The 25844-nt window shown below is 40.3% G+C and overlaps 2 protein-coding genes across 3 annotated transcripts; one reads left to right on the top strand and one right to left on the bottom strand.

The window, feature by feature from the left end:
* Positions 1–1952: 1952 nt before the first annotated feature.
* On the bottom strand, positions 1953–15140 carry zmat2 (zinc finger, matrin-type 2). Of its 2 annotated transcripts, XR_014601916.1 has the most exons (7): positions 15103–15140; positions 10761–10860; positions 9715–9838; positions 8539–8612; positions 6979–7124; positions 2847–4066; positions 1953–2775 (listed from the first exon to the last, which is right to left on the bottom strand). XR_014601916.1 is itself a non-coding variant. In XM_084073695.1 (6 exons), exons 1-6 carry the CDS (start codon positions 15118–15120, stop codon positions 3926–3928), a joined length of 603 nt encoding a protein of 200 aa, XP_083929821.1. In that variant the 5' UTR covers positions 15121–15140; the 3' UTR covers positions 1953–3925. The 2 variants fall into 2 exon arrangements, 1 of the variants encoding a protein (XP_083929821.1); XM_084073695.1 differs by having other exon boundaries at positions 1953–4066.
* Positions 15141–17154: 2014 nt separating this feature from the next.
* Positions 17155–25460, top strand: LOC311056778 (oocyte-specific histone RNA stem-loop-binding protein 2-like; the record flags this gene model as incomplete). Its single annotated transcript, XM_084073584.1, has 6 exons — positions 17155–17192; positions 21910–22041; positions 22975–23025; positions 23682–23765; positions 24081–24206; positions 25253–25460. 6 exons carry the CDS (start codon positions 17155–17157, stop codon positions 25458–25460), a joined length of 639 nt encoding a protein of 212 aa, XP_083929710.1.
* Positions 25461–25844: the final 384 nt, after the last annotated feature.

The following is a 25844-nucleotide window of genomic DNA, read 5'->3' as shown; positions in this document are numbered from 1 at the left end:
TCGCGCGGAAATCCGTCTATAGAGCCTATCATGTAAAAGGAGCCCCACCCAGTGCATACATGAGCATACTTTTCAGAAGGTTGAACTTTCTGTATTTTAAATATTTAAATATTTATGTTATATTCTATTTTGAGATACCGGATTTTAGATTTTCGTGAGCTGTATGCCATAATCAGAGAAAAAAAAGAGGATTGAAATATTCTAGAACAGGGCTCTTCAATGTTTTTCAGGCCAAGGAAGGACCCCTTAGCTGAGAGACCGATGAAGCAGGGACCCCCACTACATATTATATAGAATAATTGTGTTGATTAAACCTTTTTTATAGATTTAATTGACATTGTGTAAATTAATGTTTTGTTTATTTCAGACATTTAACCCCTTAAAGCCTCAATACTTAGCAAAGAGCAAACTTGACCTTTGCCTCTGTACTTGGTCTGCTCCTTTTCCCCTCTAAACCATAAATAGCAGAACAATAGCAGATCTACAAGCTCATTGAGACGTTATGAGCTTGTAGATCTGCTATTTTCGGCTATGTTCCCCTCCGAATAGGGATGCTAGGCTTCAAGTGGTTAATTTAAAAAAGATAGTAAAAAAAAAGTTCCAGGACCGCAAGTTGAAGACCCCTGATCTAGAATAGGAATATTTCTATTTTGAATTACATTACAGGAACTTTCCCATGATATTCTAATAGGCTCTATGCACAGCAGCCATATTATCACTTCCTTCACAGGTGTTACCAGTGATACTAATGAAGGCTCTATTCCATTTAGTGTAGCAGTGGTTTCCACGACCCTCATAACTCTGAGTGTACAAATGGAACCAAATGGACCCGTAAGGGTCCATTTGGTTCCATTTGTACACTCTCAGAGTTACACACCCGTAAAGGGCCATTTGGGAGTGTTTCCAGTGAGCCAACATGCACAATATCAGCACCCTGACTCCTTCTGACCAGAATGGAACAGAGCCTTCATTAGTATCATTGATAACACCTGTGAATGTCTTACAATATGGCTGCTGTGCTTAGGGCCTGTTGTTTGGAATGAACCTTTAACAAGGGATCCATCGGACAGAGACGATAAGTGACAAATAAAAAAACATTCTTCAGTTCAGCAGAAGATAAACGGAACATTCATGCAATACCTCTGGTCAACCACTAGATGTCCTATCAGACCACAGCATCTAAATGTCTCAATGGAAGAGTATTACTAACCACTGCATACTAGTTAGCAGTGGTGGGAAAAGTACTCAAATGTTTTAAGTAAAAGTATCAATACTGCAATATAAAAGTACTCTGTTACAAGTAAAAGTCCGGAATTCAAAATTGACTTGAGTAAAAGTCCAAAAGTATTGGTATCAAAATGTACTTAAAGTACCAAAAGTAGAAAGTACTGGTTACGCAGAATGTCCCATTTCAAGTTTTCAAATGTATAAAAATCTTTTGAAAATAGCATATCTACAAGCTCACAATGCGTCGCATCACGACGCATTGTGAGCTTGTAGATCTGCCATTTTAAAATGGCCGAAATGTATATAGGGCTGAAGTGGTTAATGTATGTTTTGTAATAATAATCAAAATCTACAAAGTAACTACTAACTAAAGTTTTAAAATAAATGCAGTGGAGTAAAAGTACAATATTTGGATCCAAGATGTAGTGGAGTAGAAGTAAAAGTATTGGACATTGTAAATACTCAAGTAAAGTACAAATATCTCAAAAATTGACTTAAGTAAATGTACTTAGTTACTTTCCACCACAGCTAGTTATTAACATACTCTACCATACATATGTACTAGTTATATTGTATTAACATACTCTACAATACAGATGCACTAGTTGTAATAGTAATTGGTTAAAATAACAATTTATTCACTAAATAAAAAATATGGACTGCAGATTTTCAAAACTTTGTGGAGGAAATTGCTAAGATATCTAGTCAAACACACAACACATCAATCTACAGAAGAATTTTAATAAAATAAAATAAAAACAGAATAAAGATTTCAGTTTTGATGAAAGTAAAGAACATTTAAGGTTATAAAAACATGAAAACCCGACAGCCCTCAGAACCATGTTTCACTTTGTTTATCTGACGCTCTGGTCTTTGCACTGTGGAAGCTGTTGCTGCCTTGCTCGTGGACATACTGTTATTGTGTTGTGGGGATTTGAACCTGTGGGCGTTTCTGTTAAGGGCAGACACACACATTTCAACTGTGAGAATCGTTCATGAATCTATTATTCACAGTACATACACACAATTCAATTCTCAGTGTTAATTTAACTCAGAATTAGGGTACAGATGGGACCAAATGGACCCTTTACGAGTCCATTTGGTTTATCCTGCACCCTGTAGTAGGGTATTGCTGTTGCTGATCTGGGATCTGACTGTTGTTCTACGGTTGGAACTCTACATAATGGAATACTGTCTGCTTTTCATGTGTAGTTGTGTCTGAATAGGAGCATCAGATAAACACTGAACCCATTAAGACCGGGAACACAGCTGTGTCATTTTTTTATTTATTTGGCTATTAGCAGCTCTACAAGCTCACCACGCTATGAGCTTGTAGATATGCTATTTTATTTTTTTAAATCAGTGGTTCTCAAACTTTTTCATGTCAAGGAAGGACCACCGAAATGATGCGTTTGGCCGCCGATGCCCATCAAAACATGTTGTTCCAGGGACCCCGCAGAAGCAAAGATTTGAGTTAAAAAGGTTGTTTCCAAAAATACATGTATTGAAAGATTTGAACAAATGTTCAAAAAATAGCAGATCTACAAGCTCATAGCGCGGCACCGAGTGCCACGCTACGAGCTTGTATATCTGCTATTTTTGAATAGCCAAAGTATAACATAATGGTTATAGCTAAAAAAAATCAAAAATGACACATAGATGCGTTCCCGGTCTTAATGGGTTAAAACATCAAAATACAACCTGCTCACACGGTGCGTGTGTGTGTGTGTGTGTGTGTGTGTGTGTGTGTGTATGCGTGTGTAAACGTGTTAAGAGGTCTGCAACAAGTCCACCCGGAGCCGAAAATGCATTTTATTGACGCATTGACGAAGACTCAAAGAAAGTCGGCATAAAATGTACTCCTCGATTGAATGCAGGCAAGACAGACATACATACATATGTCTCAATGTAGCTCTGTCTGTGACTGTCACCACCCCCTTCATGAGCTACAACAGGGTCATAGACAGGTCTATCTATCTATTTATCTATCTATCTTTTTCTAGGTGACGGACTGGTCTCAACAGTGAAATGAGCATTATTTACAAAGCCTTGCTGAAAATATCATTCTGTAATGTAGCCTGAGTATCGGATTCTGTGACTACTAGACCAGCGGTTCTATAACATGGGGTCCATGGCCTCCCGAGGGGGGTCCTTGCAAGGGTTCCAGGAGTTCCCATTCAGAAATGATAGGAACCAGACTTACAGGGTCTGTAACTCTGAGAGTGTACAAATGGAACCAAATGGACCCTTACAGGTCTGTAACTCTGAGAGTGTACACATGGAACCAAATGGACCCGTACGGGTCTGTAACTCTGAGAGGGTACAAATTTGTACACTATCAGAGTTACATTAACACTGAAGGGGTTTACGGTGGTAAAGGTGGTGATTATTGGCGGTTCCAGGGATATAAAATGGTATCAGTGGTATCAAATGGGGGTCCATGGCCTAATGCATATGACACTGGGGAGTCCTTGAAAAGAAATAAGGTGAGAATCAGTGTATTAGACCCTTTGTATTAGACCTTATTAGACCCAGGGGTCGAACAATCTCAAATTAGTCTCAAATCGGAACAGGATCCAACTTTTTGGACCCGTGCAGACCTCTAGTGAGCATGTGTGTTTGTATTGTGTGTGTGTGTGTGTGTGTGTGTGTGTGTGTGTGTGTGTGTGTGTGTGTGTGTGTGTGTGTGTGTGTGTGATCAGTGGCAGTTGTTTTTAGATCTGAAGCCAGAGAATCCCATCACAGCCGTCATCTCGTCGTCTTCCTCCTCCAGCTCTTCCTCCGCCCTCCGCTTCCTCTCCTTCTGTTTCTCCTTCTTGTAGGCCTTCGCTTTCTCCTCCTGCACGCACGCACACACACAAACACACAAAAAGGTCCATGAGTCTAACATTCATTAGAAGGACAGTATCTCCAGAAGCAGCAACATGAGACCAAAAAAGTTTAAAAGGGAAAGTTCACCCCAAACAGTTTTTTATTCTTCTACGGATTAGTCACCCCATGGAGACTTGAATTCATGGATATGTTTTCGTTTTTGTCGCATTCCTAAGGCAATAATTTGATGACCAGCGGACCGGTAGGCAGCGGTTCCGGTGGGAGACAAAAAGGAGGCTCTTTGTGTCTCCTACCGGAACGGCTGCCGGTCATCAAATTATTGGCTTAGGAATGCAACAACACACTAATATCCATGAATTCAAGTCTCCATGGGGTGACGAATACATAGGGGGGAAAAAAAGTAATTTTGGGGGTGAACTATCCCTTTAAGTTCAGTGCGCATAATGGAGCCATGTCTGATCAAATCAATATCAGATCTAAAAATATTGAATCAATCAACTTATAAACTGTCCGCCTTAGTAGACGTTAGAACGACACCACAAGTGACTTTTAAAGTTAGTGTGCTTTATCCTTTTGACAGATGTGTTCATGCATATATGCATTCTGTTAACACTTCCGTGACTAAGCAATCAATGGGACCGATTTTGAGAATTGAAAGTGGCTTAACTTCTCTCAGGAAGCTCTGAGAAAGTTCCCCTTTCATGACTTTTCCTAAATATATGTTTCAAACCATCTCCGTTTTTTTTTTTTTTTTTTTACTCATTATAAATATGAAATACATACCATGTATCCCATCCCAGCCGTTTTATTTCGGCTAAATTGATCGCTCTCCCCCTCTCTCCCCCTCCCTAGAGCACTTTACACCTCGAGACCCCCCACAGAGCGGCCCGTAGACAGCAGACTTGCTGCTGCGCAACTATTCTATGTTGCCATGTCTGCTTATTATAAGCGACTTTGGGCGTCTTTCTATTATTATTATTATTATTATAATGATATATATAATTACATTATAATGGTAATACTTTTCTACTCCACTACAACTCAGAGGCAAATCTTGCACTTTTACTCCACTACAATTATTTGAAAACTTTAGTTAGGCTACTAGTTACTTTGCAGATATAAATATATTTTCATACTTGTTTAGAGTAGAGCTTCATGCATGTCCTTTTGTAGATAATTTTTATTAGGTAAATATTTATATAGAAAGGTCTAACCAGGGACTGGGGTTGCAAATCTGCCTCGGATATAAACCCCATTTATAATGCAATGGTTTCATGCCTCACTGTTTTCTTAGGGCACAATGCATGCAGTAACATTTTCATAGACCTGACTGCTTATTTTTCTCGCAAAATTTGGCAACCCTTTCACTGCAGTGTACAGAGTGTTTGCTACTGGATCGCGCTGTTTTAAAATGCTGTGCCAACAGATGTGATCTACAAGCATATGGCTCGTCAGGCAGCGATTGTTTTATGTTTGTAGATCAGATATTTAGCGCAGGAATGAGCACATTTGTGGAACATATAGCGATGTGTTCACTTGTTACGCTGACAAGGAGATGAGAGGGACAGGAGAGGAGACGCTTTCTCATCAGCGTGAACAGCTGATAGAATGAGAGCTTTACGCTCAGACAATAATGTGAATATTATATAATATAATATTGGTTTGTCAAGAGATATCCATGTGTTTTGCACAATGGAGATCACGTAATCTAACCCTAACCCTGGAGTCACGTAATTAGACAGTGGCTTCAGTGGTTCATATAGGCTCCATGTTTCACTGAAGAGTTTAATGTGTGACGCTACAGATCGCGCTGTTTTATACGCTTTTTTTTAAATAAAGATTTTACATACAGAATCTGCAGTTACCATTACAAGTTAGCCTAATTTTATAATGTTTGTGTCTGCCTACAACAACAACATTATGTGGGCTCACTGACTGCGCAGAGTGCAATTGAGATGTTAATGGCTATTTAGAAGACAATGGAACCCCCCACTGTGTGGGTGAGAAGGTGTCAGCTAGTCTGGAGCACAGAGGTGAGACAGTAACGAATAGGAGAGCTTGATTTCTTGTTCAAAATGACCGTTTTGCAGGCTGTGTGTTGGATAATGTAACCTCAGTCATGCCAGTGTTAACCCAGTGTCTGTGTCATTTTAAGATTTCTTTGGCTATTTTTTTTAAATCGTGAAAATATGTGCAAAACTTTGAATATATATATATTTTTAAAGCAAACATTTTAAACTCAAATCTTTGCTTCTGGGCGATTCTACAAATCTCTTCTAAATCCTAACAGTTTTTTGAAAGAACGTTTAGAACGTTTCAACGAATCAGTGGTTCTCAAACTCTTTCATGTCAAGGGCCCCCGAAATGATATGCATTTGGCCTCGTCTTGAGCTCCACAACACAAATCTTAAAACGTCTGCAAGCTCTTTAGCGTGACTCTGTCATACCATGAAGTATAAAATAGGGCATTCATCAATTCATGAATAAACACAACATTTCATGAATGGAATACTGGGCGTTGGGGGTGGCACAATGGTTAAGTGCCTCCCCACCACCACGGAGGTTGTGGGTTCGAATCCACCGTGGTGCATCCGGCTTTGTCGAGCGTCTACACGAACACAATTGGCCCGTGTTCGGGGGAGGGAAGCCGGGCGGGGGAGGACGATATTTGTCACTGCACGTACTGCTACGGGCTCGGGCGGAGCCTGTCAGCAGGGAGTGTTTGGCGGGAGGAGTAGGACGAAGGCTCTACGTCCTCCCGGTGGAGGCTCCTCACTGACAGGTGAGTCAGTAGGATACGACAGCAGTGACAACACAGAAATGTGTGTGGGGAGGAGTTAATTGGCATAACGACTACATTGGGGAGTGTGTGTGTGTGTGTGTGAGTGTGAGTGTGTGTGTGTGTGTGTGTGTGTGCACCTCCTCTCGCAGCTCCTTCATTCTCTCCTCAAAGTCGTACTCCTTCTGTTTCTCCTCCATCTTCCTCTTGTTGGCCTCGAACCTCCTCTTCACCTGGTCCAGAGAGGAGCGCTCCACACGCATGGACATGCCCAGGTTCCTCTGGTCTGTGTGTGAGAAATAGGGATGTTAATAATCATTGATTAATTGCCGTTTATCCCATTAACCCATTAGGACCGGGAAAGCATCATGTGTCATTTTTAGATTTCTTTGGCTATTCAAAAATAGCAGAGCTGCACTCAGTGATCTTGTAGATCTGCTCTTTTTGAATAGCCAAATAAAACTAAAAATGACACATGATGCTTTACCGGTCTTAATGGGTTAAACGATTAACATTTAATTGAGAATTCTGCGGTTCTCCTGTATTGTATAAATGGGAGTAATTATTTAAAGAGGCCGCACCACGCCTACACCTGTGAACAAGTGCGAGTCGCAAGAACAAAACACAAACAGGAAGCGGTCAAAACAAAGTCCTGTGTGGGAACACTTTGAACTTAAATCCCTGAGTGGGAACACTTTGAACTACAAGCATGGAACTGACTCAGTCAGTTCCATGCTCGTAGATCTGCTATTTGCACTATTCTCAGCTATTTCCACTATATATATATATATATATATATATATATATATATATATATATATATATATATATATATATATATATATATATATATATATATATATTTTTTTTTTTTTTTTAAGTATACAATTATTAAATATGTCAGTAATTTCTTTGTATTTTCAAGTTGTAGTAGGCTATGGTCAATGCTTACACCCCTGCCCGACCACTTCGGTCTGCCACCTCGGGGCGACTGATTGCCTCGTCACTCAAGGGTGTGATGTCAGGACAGCAGAGTCACTGCCCATCTTTCGCCGCAGGCCAAAAACCCACCTCTTCAGGAAACACTACCCTTCCTCTTAGCCTGGACTACTTGTTGTTAACTAGTTGTAAGAACTCTTGTTTTATTGTTGTATTGTTTCATTGGATCTTGTTTAGTCGATACACTTATTTGTTTTAGCTCCTGCTCATTTGATTTTGCTATTTTGTCTCATCTGTTTAAGGAAGTAGGTAGCTGATATATTGCACTTTTACCTTAGCGCTAGGTATACTCTTGGCTGCTTGTTTTTGCAGGAAATGCACTTAAGACTTCTGGTGATTAGTAGTTTCGTTCCCTACCTATGTTGAATGCACTTATTGTAAGTCGCTTTGGATGAAAGCGTCTGCTAAATTACTGTAATATAGTAATATATAATATGTAATACAATATAGTAGTTTCTTTTGACAGAAAAGTAATTTTTCATTTATATGTGCATGCATGCGTGTTCAATGCCAAAAACACAATTAAATCGTTTATCGTTGATGCAGTTAAGTTGTGGGATGTCTGTAGGAAGGTGAGTCACCTTCCTACAGACATCCCACAACCTTCCTACAGACATCCCACAACTTTAACTGCATCACCTTAATATTACCACAACCAGCCATCAATGAGACAAAACGTTCCCCTGTCTGTCTGTACTCACGTTTCTTTCCATTGATGTGGTCCAAGAAGTTGATGGAGTCTTTCACCACGCAGTCACACACATTACAGTAATACCTACACAGAGAGAGGTTCATTAGACAGAGAGAGAGACAGGTTCATTACAGTAATACCTACAACCAATACAAAACACTGGAGATGACCTACAAGGTAACCAAGGACATGATCTAACCCTTACAACCCTCCCTTCTCTAAGACACCCTGGACAACGCTCCACACGTCCTAGATTCATCTCTCTTCTCTAAAACATCCTGGACAACGCTCCACACGTCCTAGACTCTTCTCTCTTCTCTAAAACACCCTGGACAACGCTCCACACGTCCTAGACTCTTCTCTCTTCTCTAAAACACTCTGGACAACGGCCCACACGTCCTAGACTCTTCTCTCTTCTCTAAAACACCCTGGACAACGCTCCACACGTCCTAGACTCTTCTCTCTTCTCTAAAACACCCTGGACAACGCTCCACACGTCCTAGACTCTTCTCTCTTCTCTAAAACACCCTGGACAACGCTCCACACGTCCTAGACTCTTCTTTCTTCTCTAAAACACCCTGGACAACGCTCCACACCTCCTAGACTCTTCTCTCTTCTCTAAAACACCCTGGACAACACTCCACACGTCCTAGACTCTCTCCCTTCTCTAAAACACCCTGGACAACGCTCCACACGTCCTAGACTCTTCTCTCTTCTCTAAAACACCCTGGACAACGCTCCACACGTCCTACACTCTTCTCTAAAACACCCTGGACAACGCTCCACACGTCCTAGACTCTTCTCTAAAACACCCTGGACAACGCTCCACACGTCCTAGACTCTTCTCTAAAACACCCTGGACAACGCTCCACACGTCCTAGACTCTTCTCTCTTCTCTAAAACAGCCTGGACAACGCACCACACGTCCTAGACTCTTCTCTAAAACACCCTGGACAACGCTCCACACGTCCTAGACTCTTCTCTCTTCTCTAAAACAGCCTGGACAACGCCCCACACGTCCTAGACTCTTCTCTCTTCTCTAAAACACCCTGGACAACGCTCCACACGTCCTAGACTCTTCTCTAAAACACCCTGGACAACGCTCCACACGTCCTAGACTCTTCTTGTGTGTGTGTGTGTGTGTGTGTGTGTGTGTGTGTGTGTGTGTGTGTATTGTGTACATTACCCTCCCATCTCTGCCTGCGGGGTGGTCTTGGTGATGACGATGGTCTTCCCCAGTTTAGACTCCAGGTCCACCTTGTAATCTCTGTGACGCAGCAGCTCCCTCTTAACTGGAACCACTGGTTTGCCTGAAAACACACACACACACACACACACACACACACACACACACACACACACACACACACACACACACACACACACACACACACACACACACACACACACACACACACACACACACACACACACACACACACACACAGTATCCATCAACACAAGATCTAGACAACAAGATTGTTGTTTTTGGACCATAGGCTAAGTTATGTTACAACATAGCTTTAACCTGTGTTAATTTTGTCGACTAAAGCTAGGATGACAAATGTTCGAATACCTTTTTTCAACAATGAAATTAACCCATCAAGACCTGAGGCGATTCTTAAAAATGTTTTCTAAATGTTTTCTACATCCAAAACAGTTTTTTTTTTTTAAATCAAAGAAAAATGTTTTCAAGATTTTTCAAAAATAGCAGATCTACAAGCTCATAGTGCGGCACTCGGTGCCGCGCTATGAGCTTGTATATCTGCTATTTTTGAATAGCCAAAGAAATCTAAAGTGACACAGATGCGTTCCAGGTCTTAATGGGTTAAATAAAAACTGACATATGAGGACTAAAACTATGACTAAATATATAGAACAACTTAGTCAACAAATAAAAACTAGACTAAAAACTGCAAGCTCACAACGCATCGCAGGCGCGCTGTGAGCTTGTAGATCGGCTATTTTCGGTATACAGTATAAATCAGGCATTATGACGCCATCAAGGCCTAAAAGTACAACATTTCAGATTAATTAAGTACGACTAAAACCAAACGGAATTGTATTCAAAAGTCAAAATGAACACAGGCTGCAACTAGGCATGCCTTTACATAATCAATTCATCTGTTGATTATTGTATCTAATACATAACCATATTTGAGGTCAGGTTTATAAGGTGATAAAAGTACACAGTGGTGATTTATTGATGACCGTGTTTCTATAACAACTCACCATCTTTCCTGTCTCTCTCCTCAGTGAGGCGTTTCTGAGCCAGCTGCTCATACTCGTCCACGTCCCACTTCCTCCTGAAGTCATTCTTACTGTTACTGGACTGGAGGACACAAAGACCAAAAACACATGAGACACGGAGACACACAATAGGAGCAGTGGTTCTCAAACTTTCTCATGTCAAGGACCGCCCCAAAATGATATGTATTTGGTCCCCCATCTCAAAATATGTTGTTCCAGGGACCCCCAGAAGAAAAGATTTGAGTAACAAATGTTGGCTTTAAAAATATATAAATATACAAGATTTGTAAATAGTCACATACATAGAATGCAGCGACACAGTGTACTGTAGTGTCTCAGTAAACTAGGATCACAGGTAAACCAAGAACCAGTCTAAACCACTGTTTCCCAAACAGTGGGTCAGGACCCAATTGTGAGCCGCGGACCAATTTTTGTGGGTCGCGAGTAAATATGCCCCTTTATTTTTGTTTCTTTTTATTTGATTTATTTATTTATTTTCAAAAGTTTTTCAAACGTTTTCATACATAATAAAAAAAATCACACCTGTGTGAAGGTAGCGGCGCCTTTGATATATTTTGTCATAGATATGTGTTTCTACTAGAGAAACAATATTAAAAGGCTTCCAGTGGCACTAAATAGTGCCATTGGAAGCGAATCACCAAATGCATTCCAAGGTAAGTGGCAAAAACTGATCTGTCATAGCTGATAGAGTGGGTACCTAAAAAATAAACTTTAGGTACCCAGTGATGTTGCTAGGTTTTCAATGCAATGGGTCCTGGGATGCAAGGGTGGTCTTTTAGATGGGTCCCAGGGACATTTTATGGGTCCCACAAAAATGCACAGCGTTTAACTCGTGTTTCATCTTATATGGTTATATTCATGTAGAACATGTATCTGAAAGAAAAGTACACAATTCCAAATCCGACAACTAGTACTTGTAGTACTTGTAGTACTTGATTTTTTTTTTACATTAACCACTTGAATCCTAGTATCCCTTTTCTGAGGAGAACTTTAGCCAAAAATAGCAGATCTACAAGCTCACACTTGTGAGCTTGTAGATCGGCTATTTTTGGAGTTATAGGTGTGTAAAGGGAAAAAAGAGCAGCAAAAGTTTATCTGAAACACAATTTTATACAATATAGAGGGGGTCCCTGCTTCATCTCTCTCTCAACTAGGGGGTCCTTGGCCTGAAAACACTGAAGACCCCTGCTCTACAGGGAATTATTTGATATCTGGCTGCACGGAAAGACACAAGAATCACAGCTGCCATTAATTAGTGCTGTTCAGTGTTGATTGCCTAGTGGTCAAATTGGGGTCAACGAGCCATCGTTAACTTGCTTAGAAGTTGGGCTGTAAGTTGCGCAGCACTTTCACTCTCTCCCTCTAGCAGCAGCTCGCAATGCCCTGAGACAGAGAGAGAATACTTCTCCATACGGCGGTGTTTTACCGAGATTTTTCTTGTTTCCTGCACTATGCCTTGTAATCCGCGGACGGCTTTGAAATCCACGGATGGCCTTCAAATCCGCGGTAATTTCCGCTAAATTGTAGTGCGTCCCATGGACGCAACGAGGGTGCCGTGAATGCGTCCTTTTTCAATATGGTGCGTCAGAGACGCAGGACGCAGGCCTATGAGCATCTCTGGGTACCCACTCTATCAGCTTCTATCTTCGTAGCTTTTTGTAGCAGATATACAAACTTCGCGCTCTATACCTTTAGGTATAGAGCGGATATTAGCCCTCTATACCTGGCTTTTGCGTCAACGTTCTGATTGGTCAGGCTCGCCAAGGTTCTGATTGGTCAGGTCCGTCAATGTTCTGATTGGTCAGGTCCGTCAACGTTCTGATTGGTCACTATTCATGACATCACTATGTTACTATTCATGACATCACTATGATGTCATGAATAGTGACCAATCAGAACGTTGACGGACCTGACCAATCAGAACGTTGACGGACCTGACCAATCAGAACCTTGGCGAGCCTGACCAATCAGAACGTTGACGGACCTGACCAATCAGAACCTTGGCGAGCCTGACCAATCAGAACGTTGACGGACCTGACCAATCAGAACCTTGGCGAGCCTGACCAATCAGAACGTTGACGGACCTGACCAATCAGAACCTTGGCGAGCCTGACCAATCAGAACCTTGGCGAGCCTGACCAATCAGAACGTTGACGCAAAAGCCAGGTATAGAGGGCTAATATCCGCTCTAGGCTAGCGCCGCTAATAATCACACCCTGTGTGCCTTTGATGAGCCCCGTATTGATGTTGTCATCAATATTTGTTTATAGCCCAGCCAATAAGAATACAGAGGACACCCGGACAGACACACGGACACCCGGACACACAGACAAAGTCAGATATAGAGCGGTTGGCACCGCTAAAAATCAAAATTCATTCCATTAATTCCACAAATTGTATTTTTAAGCAAAAGTGAAAATACCCTATCTACAAGCTCACAACGTGTCTCAATGCGATGTGTTGTGAGCTTGTAGATCGGCTATTTTTGGCAAAAAAATATTTGGTACTGTTAGACAGAAAAAAGTGCTCCAAGTACAGACACAGACTCAGGTCCAGTTTACCAGTCTAGATGGTTTACGTGGTTAACACCCTGTATGATAGCATAATTACTAGTGTCCTGTCATATGGTCAGCGGCAACAAAGTCGGATCTGAACAAATTTGTTCAGAACAGAGCTGCCAGACAAGCACTTCATTGTTCATCACACACTAATATCTCATCTATGCATAAACGCCTGTCCTGCTTATCTGTAGAACAAAAACTGATCTGTAGTCTCCTTATGTTCTTCAGGAACATTATTTTAAATCAAACACCAGATTATTTTTGCAAACACTTATTAAAATCAAACACACACAATTGTTTCACCAGGAACGCCAGCTGTGGCCTTTTAACACTTCTTGCCCCAAGAACTAATCTCCTCAAACATAGAGTTATATATAGAGCTATATCCTGCTGGAATTTGTTACCATCTCACATTATAAAATAATGGTTATAACTAAACATCTAAAATGACACAGTATGCATTGCCGGTCTTAATGGGTTAACTTCAACCTGGTTGTACACTGACTTTCTCCATTTACAACCCGTACATCTACATAATCGTTCAGATTCAGAGAAAAGAAAAGTGCCAAAACCAGGTTGAAGTTCCGCCGTGAACCATGGCTAAGTTCTGTGTTAGCAGCAGATCTAAGAGCTGGAGATGGGGAGACCCCTGTTACTGAACAAACCACTGTATACCACCAATATAATCATATTTTAACTGGGGACCACCCAAAATAATCATATTCAAACTGCGGACCACCCAAAATAATCATATTCAAACTGCAGACCACCCAAATTAATCATATTTAAACTGGGGACCACCCAAAATAATCATATTCAAACTGCGGACCACCCCAAAATAATCCTATTTGAACTGGGGACCACCCAAAATAATCATATTCAAACTGCGGACCACCCAAAAATAATCCTATTTGAACTGGGGACCACCCAAAATAATCATATTTAAACTGGGGAGTGGGACCACCCAAAATAATCATATTTAAACTGGGGACCACCCAAAATAATCATATATGAACTGGGGACCCACAAAAAAAGAATCATATTTGAACAGGGGACCCCCAGCCAAGCACTTGGAACTGTAGGAATTGAGGCATTACATTTAGTCTGAAAAGTTAAAGTTTAGTTTGAAAGTTTAGATACATATTGTAAAAATAGCAGATCTACAAGCTCACAACGCCTTGTGAGCTTGTAGATCTGCTATTTTGACAATATTTGCCTCTTTCTTATATAATTTGACAGTTTTTTATAGTACTATAGGTTCAGAACCACTGCTATATAGCAATGATAATAGCTTATTTAAAAAAACCCATATATGTATATATATTTACATAAAATGTCACTTACTGGAACATTTTAAATGTGTATTTACAGTGTGTCTATTAATTATGAAAAACAATAACAGCATATATTCGATTTGAAATAATTGAAGTTTATAATATATATATATATATATATATATATATATATATATATATATATATATAATATTATTTATACATTATATATTATTGTATATATTATGTATGTGTGTGGTTACAGTGGCTAACATGTTAGCTTAGCCAGTTTAGCAGTGAGTATTTTTTAAACGTTAAAAACGTGTCGTTTCATTAGAAACGGGTCGATCAACTCATCTGCTTTATTTTTGTATTAATTGTGATGAACATGAAGCAGCACCGCGGTGTGATAAACGACTGAAACACCACACAAACAAAGAAAAAACTAATAACAACACAAACTCTCACCCCACTGCCGGACGCCATCTTTGTTTCTCTGCTAGGCAACGCGGAGCGGAATACGGCTGGTCGTAAAGCAGTCCGCGTTGCCAGGTGCCGCGAGAGAAAATAAGCAAAACCGGGGCTGTTAAACCAAGCCTAAAAAGACACCTTTAAACCTAATTTACCTAATTTACCTAATTTACCCAATTTACGTCTTAGCTCAGCTCCTAATTTACGTACAAGCTCACAACACGTCGCGATGCGATGCTATTTCTGCTATATCTTGAAGAAAATGTGAAAAATGTGGGATATTTTTTGAAACACATCTTGTACGGGGTCCCGCAAGCTTTCAGATGGGGGGGTCCTCCAGGACAAATCCATATTAATTTGGGGGTCCTTGATATGAAAATGTTTGAGAACTGCAGGTTCAAACAACCCCAAAATAAACAAGTAGACTTTAGAGACAAGCCCCCAAAAAAACGCAACCCGTTATCGATATTTACAAGCAACTTTACAGACAAAAGTGCCCAAAGTCGCTTATAATAAGCAGACCTGGCAACACTGCAAGCAGTCTGTGCACAGGACGCGGCTGTCGTAAAGACGTGCTCACAATGCATCATGACGTATTGTGAGCTTGTAGATCTGCTATTTTCAAATGGCTGAAATGTATAGGGCTGAAGTGGTTGATTAATAATGTATGTTTAAAATTGTACTTAAGTACAGTACTTGAGTAAATGTACTATTTACACCTCTGGCTATTGCTGGACACATGTAAAAGCTTTGAATTTAATAATCTTTGGAATTTTCCCTTACTTTTTCTTTCATAAATATGCCCCTATTTATGTCTGTAGACCTTTTTTGTTTTTCTTTCTTTCTTTCTTTTTAAGAGTACATTTACACAAGTAGCCTACTGTACACATTCACTAGGATGTTGTGCAGGAAAAAAGAGGGAAAGGTCAAGTTTACTAATTATTGACGGTTTAAGTTGTTAAATGTCTGAAAATACACATTAACATGAACATACTCATACTCTGAGGACAGTGCTGCCAAACAAGTCTATGAAGCTATCTATGAAGAATTAGCTGAAAAGGTTTAATCTGCAACACAGTTTTATACAATATGCCTATGTATGGGGGTCCCTCAGTGCTTCATCTCTCTCTAGTCTCAGCTAAAGGGGTCCTTGCTTGGCTTGAAAAACGTTGAAAGACCCCTGTTCTCTCTTTATCAATGATTACTATCACAATATAGAGCTATTTAACACTGTTACTGAACAAACACTAAATGATTACTGTCACAACAAGAGCTTTAACACTTATTTTAACAAACACTATCACTTACACCTTTAAACTAACTTTGCTGGGGTCTTCTGAAGGATAGAGGATAGGTGGGCACTAGGGACATCTGGGCACCTCGATGTAAAATTGGCTATTTTGTCCAAAATGTAAAACAAAAAAAGTAATGTAAAGTATACGTGATTAGAACATGCTTAAACATTCGACAATTAAGGTCTAATTTCTACAATTGCACAAAACCTGTATCCAGTCATTTTGGGGCATAAACAAGAAGTTGAAGGATACAATTAAGTCTGATAATGATGATGTACCATGCATGTTCACATCATGTATACTTTACATTACTTATTATAATTATTATTATTATTGTTATTATTATTATTATTATTATTATTATTATTATTATTATTATTATTATTATTATTATTATTATTATTATTATTGTTATGTAGGCTACCATGTATACTTTACATTACTTGAGACCATTTTTCAAATATTACATTTTTTGAACATTTTGGACAAAATAGACAATTTTTACATCGAGGTGCCCACCTATCCTGTATGATCCCTTCTGAGGACCCCCCCTCAAGGACCCCCCCTGGGGGGGGGGCAGACCATGGTATGCTCCAGTCAGTGATCACCCACACACCCAGTCCACGTAGAACTTGGAAGGCAACCTCCATCACGCTGGCCCCGCCCCCCCTTGCACCCAGGTGTGGATTTAAGGTGTGTGTGGGTCACGCACACACCCTGTTTGTCTTTTCAAACTAAAACACCTTTAAAAACCATGGACCCCCACCACATCAGCCCCCTGCTCAACACCAGGTGTGTAGTTAGTTCTTACAGTCTACCCACCACACAATCCTCCACCTTCTGATGATCACCTCCTGGAAACTCCGAGAGTGTCCTAAATGGAACCAAATGGACCCGTACGGGTCCATTTGGTTCCATTTAGGACACTCAGAGTTGAATGCCAGTGTACTGTAACCTTAGCTCTGGTACATAGATAGCTAGCCCCTACGGAACCTCTCCCTCCGCTGTAGAGCTCCGAGACGAGGTTCCTCGTTTTGTCTCTGCCGTTTGAGTGGGACATTGTCGCACATTTTCCACTTTACAAGTTTCTCACCCCTTTTCTGCACATCGTATCCAAAAAGTAAAGCATTTCCGCCACTCTCTCAGATGTTTTAAGTTCTAGCGCACCATAAAAGCTATCCAACGAGTTGAAGAAAGTATTTAATTTGCCTCGGTCTTCATCCGGTTCCATAATATGTTGCATTAGAAGATGCAATTCAACATTTGACCAGTAGGCAAATCGGTAATGTTATCTCTACGGGCGCAACTCTTGCGCAATGTCTTAAAAACATGGAACCGGATGAAGACCGAGGCAAATTAAATACTTTCTTCAACTCGTTGGGTAGCTTTTATGGTGCGCTAGAACTTAAAACATCTGAGAGAGTGGCGGAAATGATTTACTTTTTGGATACGATGTGCAGAAAGGGGTAAGAAACATGTAAAGTGGAAAATGTGCGACAATGTCCCAATCAAACGGCAGAGACAAACGAGGAACCTCATCTCGGAGCTCTACAGCGGAGGGAGAGGTTCCGGAGGGGCTATAGAAGGAGTTCGTTCGTAACGCTGTGTTACGTGTCGGCCGTTCCCCCCGCCATGCCCGCACACCCCTGGTAGCGCAGCCTCTCGTCTGTAGTAAAAATAAAGAATACACTTTCGCTACTCACTTAAAAAAAGACGTTTTTAACATGTTAAAAGCCTACTTTCCTTTGTGGCAACTGGCAACACTCGGAGCCCCCCACCTCACGTCTAAAATACACTTTTTGGACAGTATTAATATTCCACCGGATGGGAACATTATTTTTATTTGCTCTACTGCGCCCCCTACAGATCTGGTAAATATACATTACCATGGACCAGATCTGTAGAGGGCGCAGTGGAGCAAATGCAATAATTTCCGTCTGGCGGACATATTTTATCTTCTGTCCAAAAAGTATTATACAGAGAAGGTGGGGGTGCTGAGAGGCTTCCCACCCTGGAGAATAGACTTTCAGCAACACAAAACTGCCTTTGTTTTGGTGAGTAGGGAAATGGTTTTGATTCCTTTTTTACTAAAGACGGAGACCTCGCACGGCAGAGTAATTTTAGGTTTGTGAGCAGAGCAGAGCGGTAGAGAGAACCCACAAACGCTCTGGACCAGAGCTAAGTGTAGCCTAGTGGGTTGCATTGCTCTGTTAGGCTTTGTGTGTATTTTACAGTGGTGGGAAAAAGTACTCAAATGTTTTACTTAAGTTAAAGTATCAATATTGCAATGTAGAAGTACTCTGTTTACAAGTGGAAGTCCGTAATTAAACATTTACTTGAGTAAAAGTATTGGTATCAAAATGTACTTGAAGTACCAAAAGTGCTAAAATGTTTGAAAATGGCAGATCTACAAGCTCTCAACGCCTCGCGTTGAGTAAATGTACTTTGTTACTTTACATCACTGCTATTTGGCCAGGAAATAAAATATTCCACCGGACCGAGACATAATTAATTTAGTTAGTCCACTGCGCCCCCTACAGGTGTTGTCAATAGAATATACCATAGACCAAATCCATAGGGGGCGCACTAGAGTGAATGACATTTGAATGGATTCATTTATATTCTGGACAAAAAGCAGTGTTGGAAAAAGCACTCAAATTATTTACCTAAGTAAAAGTACCAATACTGCAATATGGAAATACTCTGTTGCAAGTGAAAGTCCAGAATTAAAAAAATGCTTCAGTAAAAGTTCAAAAGTATTGGTATCAAAATGTACTTAAACCACCAAAAGTAAAAGTACCAAAATATTTGAAAATAGCAGATCTACAAGCCCGCAACGTGTCGCGATGCCACACGTTGTGAGCTTGTAGATCGGCTATTTTCAAATGGCCTAGGTATAAAATGGAGCTAAAGTGGTCAATATTTGTTTGATAATATCATAATTTATATCTGAAAAGTAAGTAACTAACTAAAGTCAAATAATTGTAGTGGAGTAAAAGTACAATATTTGCCTCTGAGATGTAGTGGAGTAGAAGTAAAAGTAGGCCTACAGAAAATTGTTAAAGCACCTCAAAATTGTACTTAAGTACAGTACTTGAGTAAATGTACTTAGTTACTTTACACCACTGGTCAATAGAATAAACCATTGACCAAATCCGTAGGGGGCGGACTGGAGTGAATGACATTTGAATGGATTATTTTATATTCTGTCCCAAAAAGTGTATTTTAGACGGAAGGCTTTGAACACCTTTAAAACCGTCTTTGTTTTAACTGTTAGTGGTGGAAAGTAAACTAAGTACATTTACTTAAGTACTGTACTTAAGTACACTTGTGAGGTATTTTTTACTTTACTGGGGTATTTCCAGTTTTCAATATTTTTACCTCTACTCCACTACATCTCAGAGGCAAATTGTACTTTTACCCCACTATAATTATTTAAAAACTTGAGGTACTTGTACTAGTTACTTTGTAGGTTTTGATTATTATCACAAAACATACATTAACCCTTGCATTGTGTTAGAAACCTGCATCCACTGGTGGTGTTAGCGGATCAAATTTGACCCGTGATTTAACTCAGCCCAAAATACTCAAAGAATAATTATTTTCATTTATTTTCTTCTCAATTGTAAAAATTCTCTCATTACATTTCCTATAATAAAGACAATGGATAATGATGTTATCTAGCTATAATAGAATAATTTAGAATAATAATTAGAACACACTTCCATTTTATTTTCTTTTTTAAATACTTGTTTTAGATTTTTAACTTAAAATGTTTTTAATATTATTAAAAATAGTAGTGGTGTTAGCGGGTCAAAATTGACCCGTATACCATAGAAGGTAAAAAGTCATTTATTTTTCATAAACCAAAACTTTATTTTACTCCTGATAGCAAATGCTAATTGAGGACAAGTCTCTCTCACTCTCAAACATGTAAACATTAAATATTGACAATTTGGGGGGAATTGAGCCACACTTCTCTACCGGGTCAAATTTGACCCGCTAACACCACAAGTGTCACTTTTTTTTTAAAGACCATCACAATTAACTAAAGTGATGGTAATTAATGTTGTGTTACAATAGCTGTTTCTGTGGATATCATGAAGCCTCGTTCCAATAAAGAAATGTAAAGGGTACTTTTTACCTATTTAAACTTGAAAACGGGTAAAAAAATGACCCTAACACAATGGAAGGGTTAAACCACTTCAGCCCTATATACATTTCTTTCATTTAATATCTTTGATCGGTTAATTAATTAACAAGGCATTTCTAAGCCTTGTCTAAGCCTCATTTTCTAAGCCTCAGGACCAAATGAGTATATTTTATATTCATTTGGCTTCTTTATGGCATGGACAAGTTTGAGAACCCTTGTTGTAACAGTTTTAATATTGATCGTCCCTTTGTTATCTTTTAATTGTGTGTTAATTATAATAAGCACTATAGTGCTCATCTATAAATAGGGTTTGTATTTACTGTTGCAGACACCAACAAACATCCATTGTATTTTTCACATCTCTGGGTCACGGATGTTATTTTTCTATTGAAAATGCCATATCGTTGCTGTTGGGCAGAAACCTCTTACTCAATGTGTTTTTTTCGTAAATTATTACAAAACGCATTAAAAGTTGCAAATCCACAAGCTCAAAACGGGGCGCAAAGTGACTCGTTTTGAGTGTGTAGATCTGTTTTGCTATTGTTGAATTAGAATCCTGAAAAGCAACAGTTTTGAACGTATGAGGTTTCCACGTGACAGAGACGATAGGGCCATCTTCGTCATATAAGAACTGTGTTCCAAAAATACTCAAAATCAGCCTGACGATTCTATCAGGTATGTGACTCGGTGTCGTTTATGAAATTGAGGTAATATTTCATAATGTCTGTTTGGAAAAATACATATACATTTTCTTACTCTTTTGTATGAATAGGCTCTATGCACAGCAGCCATATTATCACTTCCTTCACAGGTGTTACCAGTGATACTAATGAAGGCTCTGTTCCATTTAGTGTAGCACAGTAGTTCTCAGATTTTTGAATTTCAGATTTCCACGACCCCCATAACTCTGAGAGTGTACAAATGGAACCAAATGGACCCTTACGGGTCCATTTGGTTCCATTTGTACACTCTCAGAGTTACACACCCGTAAAGGGCCATTTGGGAGTGTTTCCAGTGAGCCAACATGCACAATATCAGCACCCTGACTCCGTCTGACCAGAATGGAACAGAGCCTTCATTAGTATCATTGATAACACCTGTGAATGTCTTACAATATGGCTGCTGTGCATAGGGCCCATTACATTTTTTTAAACTTTTTCACAGACAGTTGACATTTCATATCCATTTGAGTGAAAACGCCGGGCTCACTTGTTGTATGGGCTCATACAAGGAGACCATTCCCAGATTATGTTTCAGCTCTTGTTCAACAGAAATGTTGTATTGAAGTTGGTGTGTGTGTGTGTGTGTGTGTCACAGTGTGTGTTTCAGTACTGGCGGCTGTGTGTGCGCTAGAAGCTGGTCCCCGGCGCTGTGGAACACCGTGCCGGACCTCCAGCTGAGCGTGTCGTCCAGGGAGCCGTCGTCCTGCTTCAGCCCAGAACCATGGCTCCTCCCTGGCTGCAGCTTCGTCTACGACAGCCTGGTCAGGTATGGACGGAGCTCACTGGGAAAGTTCACCAAAGTTTGATTTTGTTTCTTAGTCATTGTCTTTTGAATACAAATTCATTTCGGACGATTTTAGATCAGTGGTTCTCAACCTTTTGAGGCCACAACCCCCCAAAATAATCATATTTGAACTGGGGCCCCCTCCCTGACAGTCCAGCCAAAGTACAGTATAAGATATAGATAAAGGGGTTAAAATGATTGTGACCCTTATTAACTAATTTGACTAGGCTAGCTTTGACTAGACCTAGGCTTTGACTTTTACAGGGGCCAGTTTTGAATTGCAGCCACCTGTAAGTGCTCTTTTAGAGTGGTTTTGAAGGACCGTAGGGATTCATACTCTTTTACGACTGTTGGTAGGGCGTTCCACATTGTTGTGGCATAGCAGGAGAACAAATTTAACCCCTTGGTTGAGCCAAATCTGAGTTGAACGTGTTTGGACTGTGTCATTGTATGTATGAAATACTTTGTAATTGTATTTAATTGATGAAAGGTTGTGAACATTGGTCACATGATTGGTTTGGGAAACAGTGATTTATATTGTAGGCTATATATTGTCACAGTAATGATCCGTGTTGTATGTCACAGCAATGATCCGTGTTGTATGTCACAGCAATGATCCGTGTTGTATGTCACAGCAATGATCCGTGTTGTATGTCACAGCAATGATCCGTGTTGTATGTCACAGCAATGATCCGTGTTGTATGTCACAGCAATGATCCGTGTTGTATGTCACAGTAATGATCTGTGTTGTATGTCACAGTAATGATCTATGTTGTATGTCACAGTAATGATCTATATTGTATGTCACAGTAATGATTTGTATGTCACAGTAATGATCTATATTGTATGTCAAAGTAATGATTTGTATGTCACAGTAATGATCTATGTTGTATGTCACAGTAATGCGTCTCCCAGTCGCAGCATTGTGAGCGGAGGAAGAGGAGGCAGCGACAGCAAACCTCACAGGTACACCTCACCTTCATTGTGTGTGTGTGTGTGTGTGTGTGTGTGTGTTCACCAATCGGCGTCAAACTTGTTGTGCACTCTGCCACTAAACCAAGGCACTCACTCCTGAATATTTTGTGAGTGTGGTGTCAATGAAGGCTCCAAATCAATTCCATTCTTGCAGTGGCCTGCAGCTTTGACTCTAGCTTAGAGAGGAAGCTTTTATGACCAAAGTCATTAAATGCCATCCGCTCCTCCATACCATCACAGAGCTAGGCTATAGGTGCAATCTACTTGTGTTCATCTTTGGCAGCCTAGTAGAACATGTACATATATTGGTTGTAAGAGGCTTCCAACAACTTCCAAAAAAGCATCTAAATGGCTTGCAAAATTCTCTTCTAATGTATATAATTTTTAGCCCACAAATATGGCGAAGACGCTGTTACTTGTAGCCCTCAGGGGTGTTTGAATACTTGTCCAAGATTTGCTGACTGTACATTTTTACGGCACTGTGTAAATATTTGTGTCCTTGTATTGTATCTCGTGTGTGTGTGTGTGTGTGTGTGTGTGTGTGTGTGTGTGTGTGTGTGTGTGTGTGTGTGTGTGTGTGTGTGTGTGTGTGTGTGTGTGTGTGTGTGTGTGTGTGTGTGTGTGTGTGTGTGTGTGCGCGCGCGCAGGTCATCCATCCTAGAGCGTTGTATTCTCAAAGTATCCACCAGCAGTGTTGCCGTGGGAACAGAAGATGTGGACTCTATCAAAAGGTCAGATTAAAATGCTAATCAAGTCCATTGATCAGCCTACAGGTATACTGTTACAATTCATGCTGAATGTGTCTGTAAAACTGTCCGGTAAAATTGTGTGTGTGTGTGTGTGTGTGTGGAGATATTGTTCTCCCTGTAAAGTTGTACCACCGATCTTCAAGCCAATAAGGATCGTCAGGCTAATGACTAGTTCAAAGCCTTTCATCCCTGTCTGAGTGGATCAGATGTGGATTTTGGGTGATTAAGATATAATTTGATTAATCGAACGTATATTTCGTATTGACATAACGTTTGCTTTTATGTTATGTGTGTTAGGTCTCCGGGTCGCTGGTTCTCTTCCAACGCTGAGACCAACGGTGCCGTTCTGAAGCGCAGACAGAAACAGATCCAGTATGGGAAAAACACTGCAGGATACCACAACTATGTACTGCAAGTACCCAAGTAAGACTACTACTGCTACTACTAGTAGTGCTACTAATACAATTATTCTATTGATATTAAAGGTAGGGCAAGTGATTTTTCTTTGGTTAGATTAAGTTTCAAACAGCTCTATATATATTCTGCTTTCTTCAGTAACAGGACTCTCCACGTCTCTCCAGCTCTTTATTAAACAGAAAATGCATTTTCAGGTCGGGATACCAATTTTATCCAATCAGGATAGAGAACTCAGACAGGATACAGATTAAACGAGTGAAATTGGAAGTGATGACACTAAGAAATGAGCAGATAAAATTGGAACTGATAAATGGATATTCTCTCCTGATTGGCTGAGATTTTGTCACCTACCTGAAAATGTATTTTCTGTTTATTAAAGAGCTGGAGAGACAAGGAGACTCCTGTTACTGAACAAACACTCTATAGCAATGATTACTATCAAAATATAGTGCACTAGGCGCTCATAGTCCGGTGATTTCGGTTAGTAAAAACGGAGAGATGTGTTGAGGTGAGTGGCTTATCACCGCACCATGCTGTAGTTTTCAAACCACTGCGGTGAGAGGGTGATCACCGAAAATGGTAACATGCATTTGTAGGTAGTTGCGTGTCGTATTTTCTCTATTCGTCATGTTGTCACTGTGGTGTATTTGTATGTGGGACTTTACGGATGGAAATTCGTCCTGGAAATAAACAAATAAAGTAAAGTAGTGAAATCAGTATTGTCCTTCTATTGGTTTGTCTCTCTCTAGGCACATGAGGGACCATAAGCTCCACCCCTCCACTCCTAATAAGTACTTCCTCTCTCTAGACACATGAGGGACCCTAAGCTCCACCCTTCCCCTCCTAATAAGTAATTCCTCTCTCTAGACATATGAGGGACCCTAAGCTCCACCACTCCACTCCTAATAAGTACTTCCTCTCTCTCTAGACACATGAGGGACCCTAAGCTCCACCCCTCCACTCTTAATAAGTACTTCCTCTCTCTCTCTAGACACATGAGGGACCCTAAGCTCCACCCCTCCAATCCTAATAAGTACTTCCTCTCTCTCTAGACACATGAGGGACCCTAAGCTCCACCCCTCCACTCCTAATAAGTACAGGAAGTACAGCAGGCGGAGCTGGGACATGCAGGTGAGGCTGTGGAGGCGGAACCTTCACCTGTGGGATCCAATCCCGGCCGACTCAGAAACCTCTGTCCTATCGCAGAACGGCATCCAGTCAGACTGCATGCAATCAGTGGACACCATGGAACACCTGTAAGTACTGTAACTGGAATCAAATTGTTTACGTTTAAGTCAATGGATCCTAATAGGTTTGGTTTAATCATTTCGGTTCCTCAACGATTCCCTCCTAACTGTCCCGTTCCTTAGCAAAGTGGACCGCCGAGCTCGAGTAAAGTAGATACTCAACAATGTTACTTAAGTACAGTACTTAAGTAATACTCAAGTAAATATAGACTAACACATTATAACTAAACTAAATGTAATAGGCTCTATGCACAGCAGTCATATTGGAAAGAAATTGGGCCTCTTCTTACTTCCTTCACAGGTGTTACCAATGATACTAATGAAGGCTCTGTTCCATTCTGGTCAGGGTGCTGATATTGTGCATGTTGGCTCACTAGAAACACTCCATTTTGGTTCC

This window comes from Gymnoscopelus microlampas (genome assembly GCF_963454915.1).
Source record: "Gymnoscopelus microlampas genome assembly, chromosome: 12".
NCBI classification, from domain to species: domain Eukaryota; kingdom Metazoa; phylum Chordata; class Actinopteri; order Myctophiformes; family Myctophidae; genus Gymnoscopelus; species Gymnoscopelus microlampas.
Note: the sequence above shows the minus strand (reverse complement) of the source record. Positions and strands in the feature narration are given on the sequence as shown.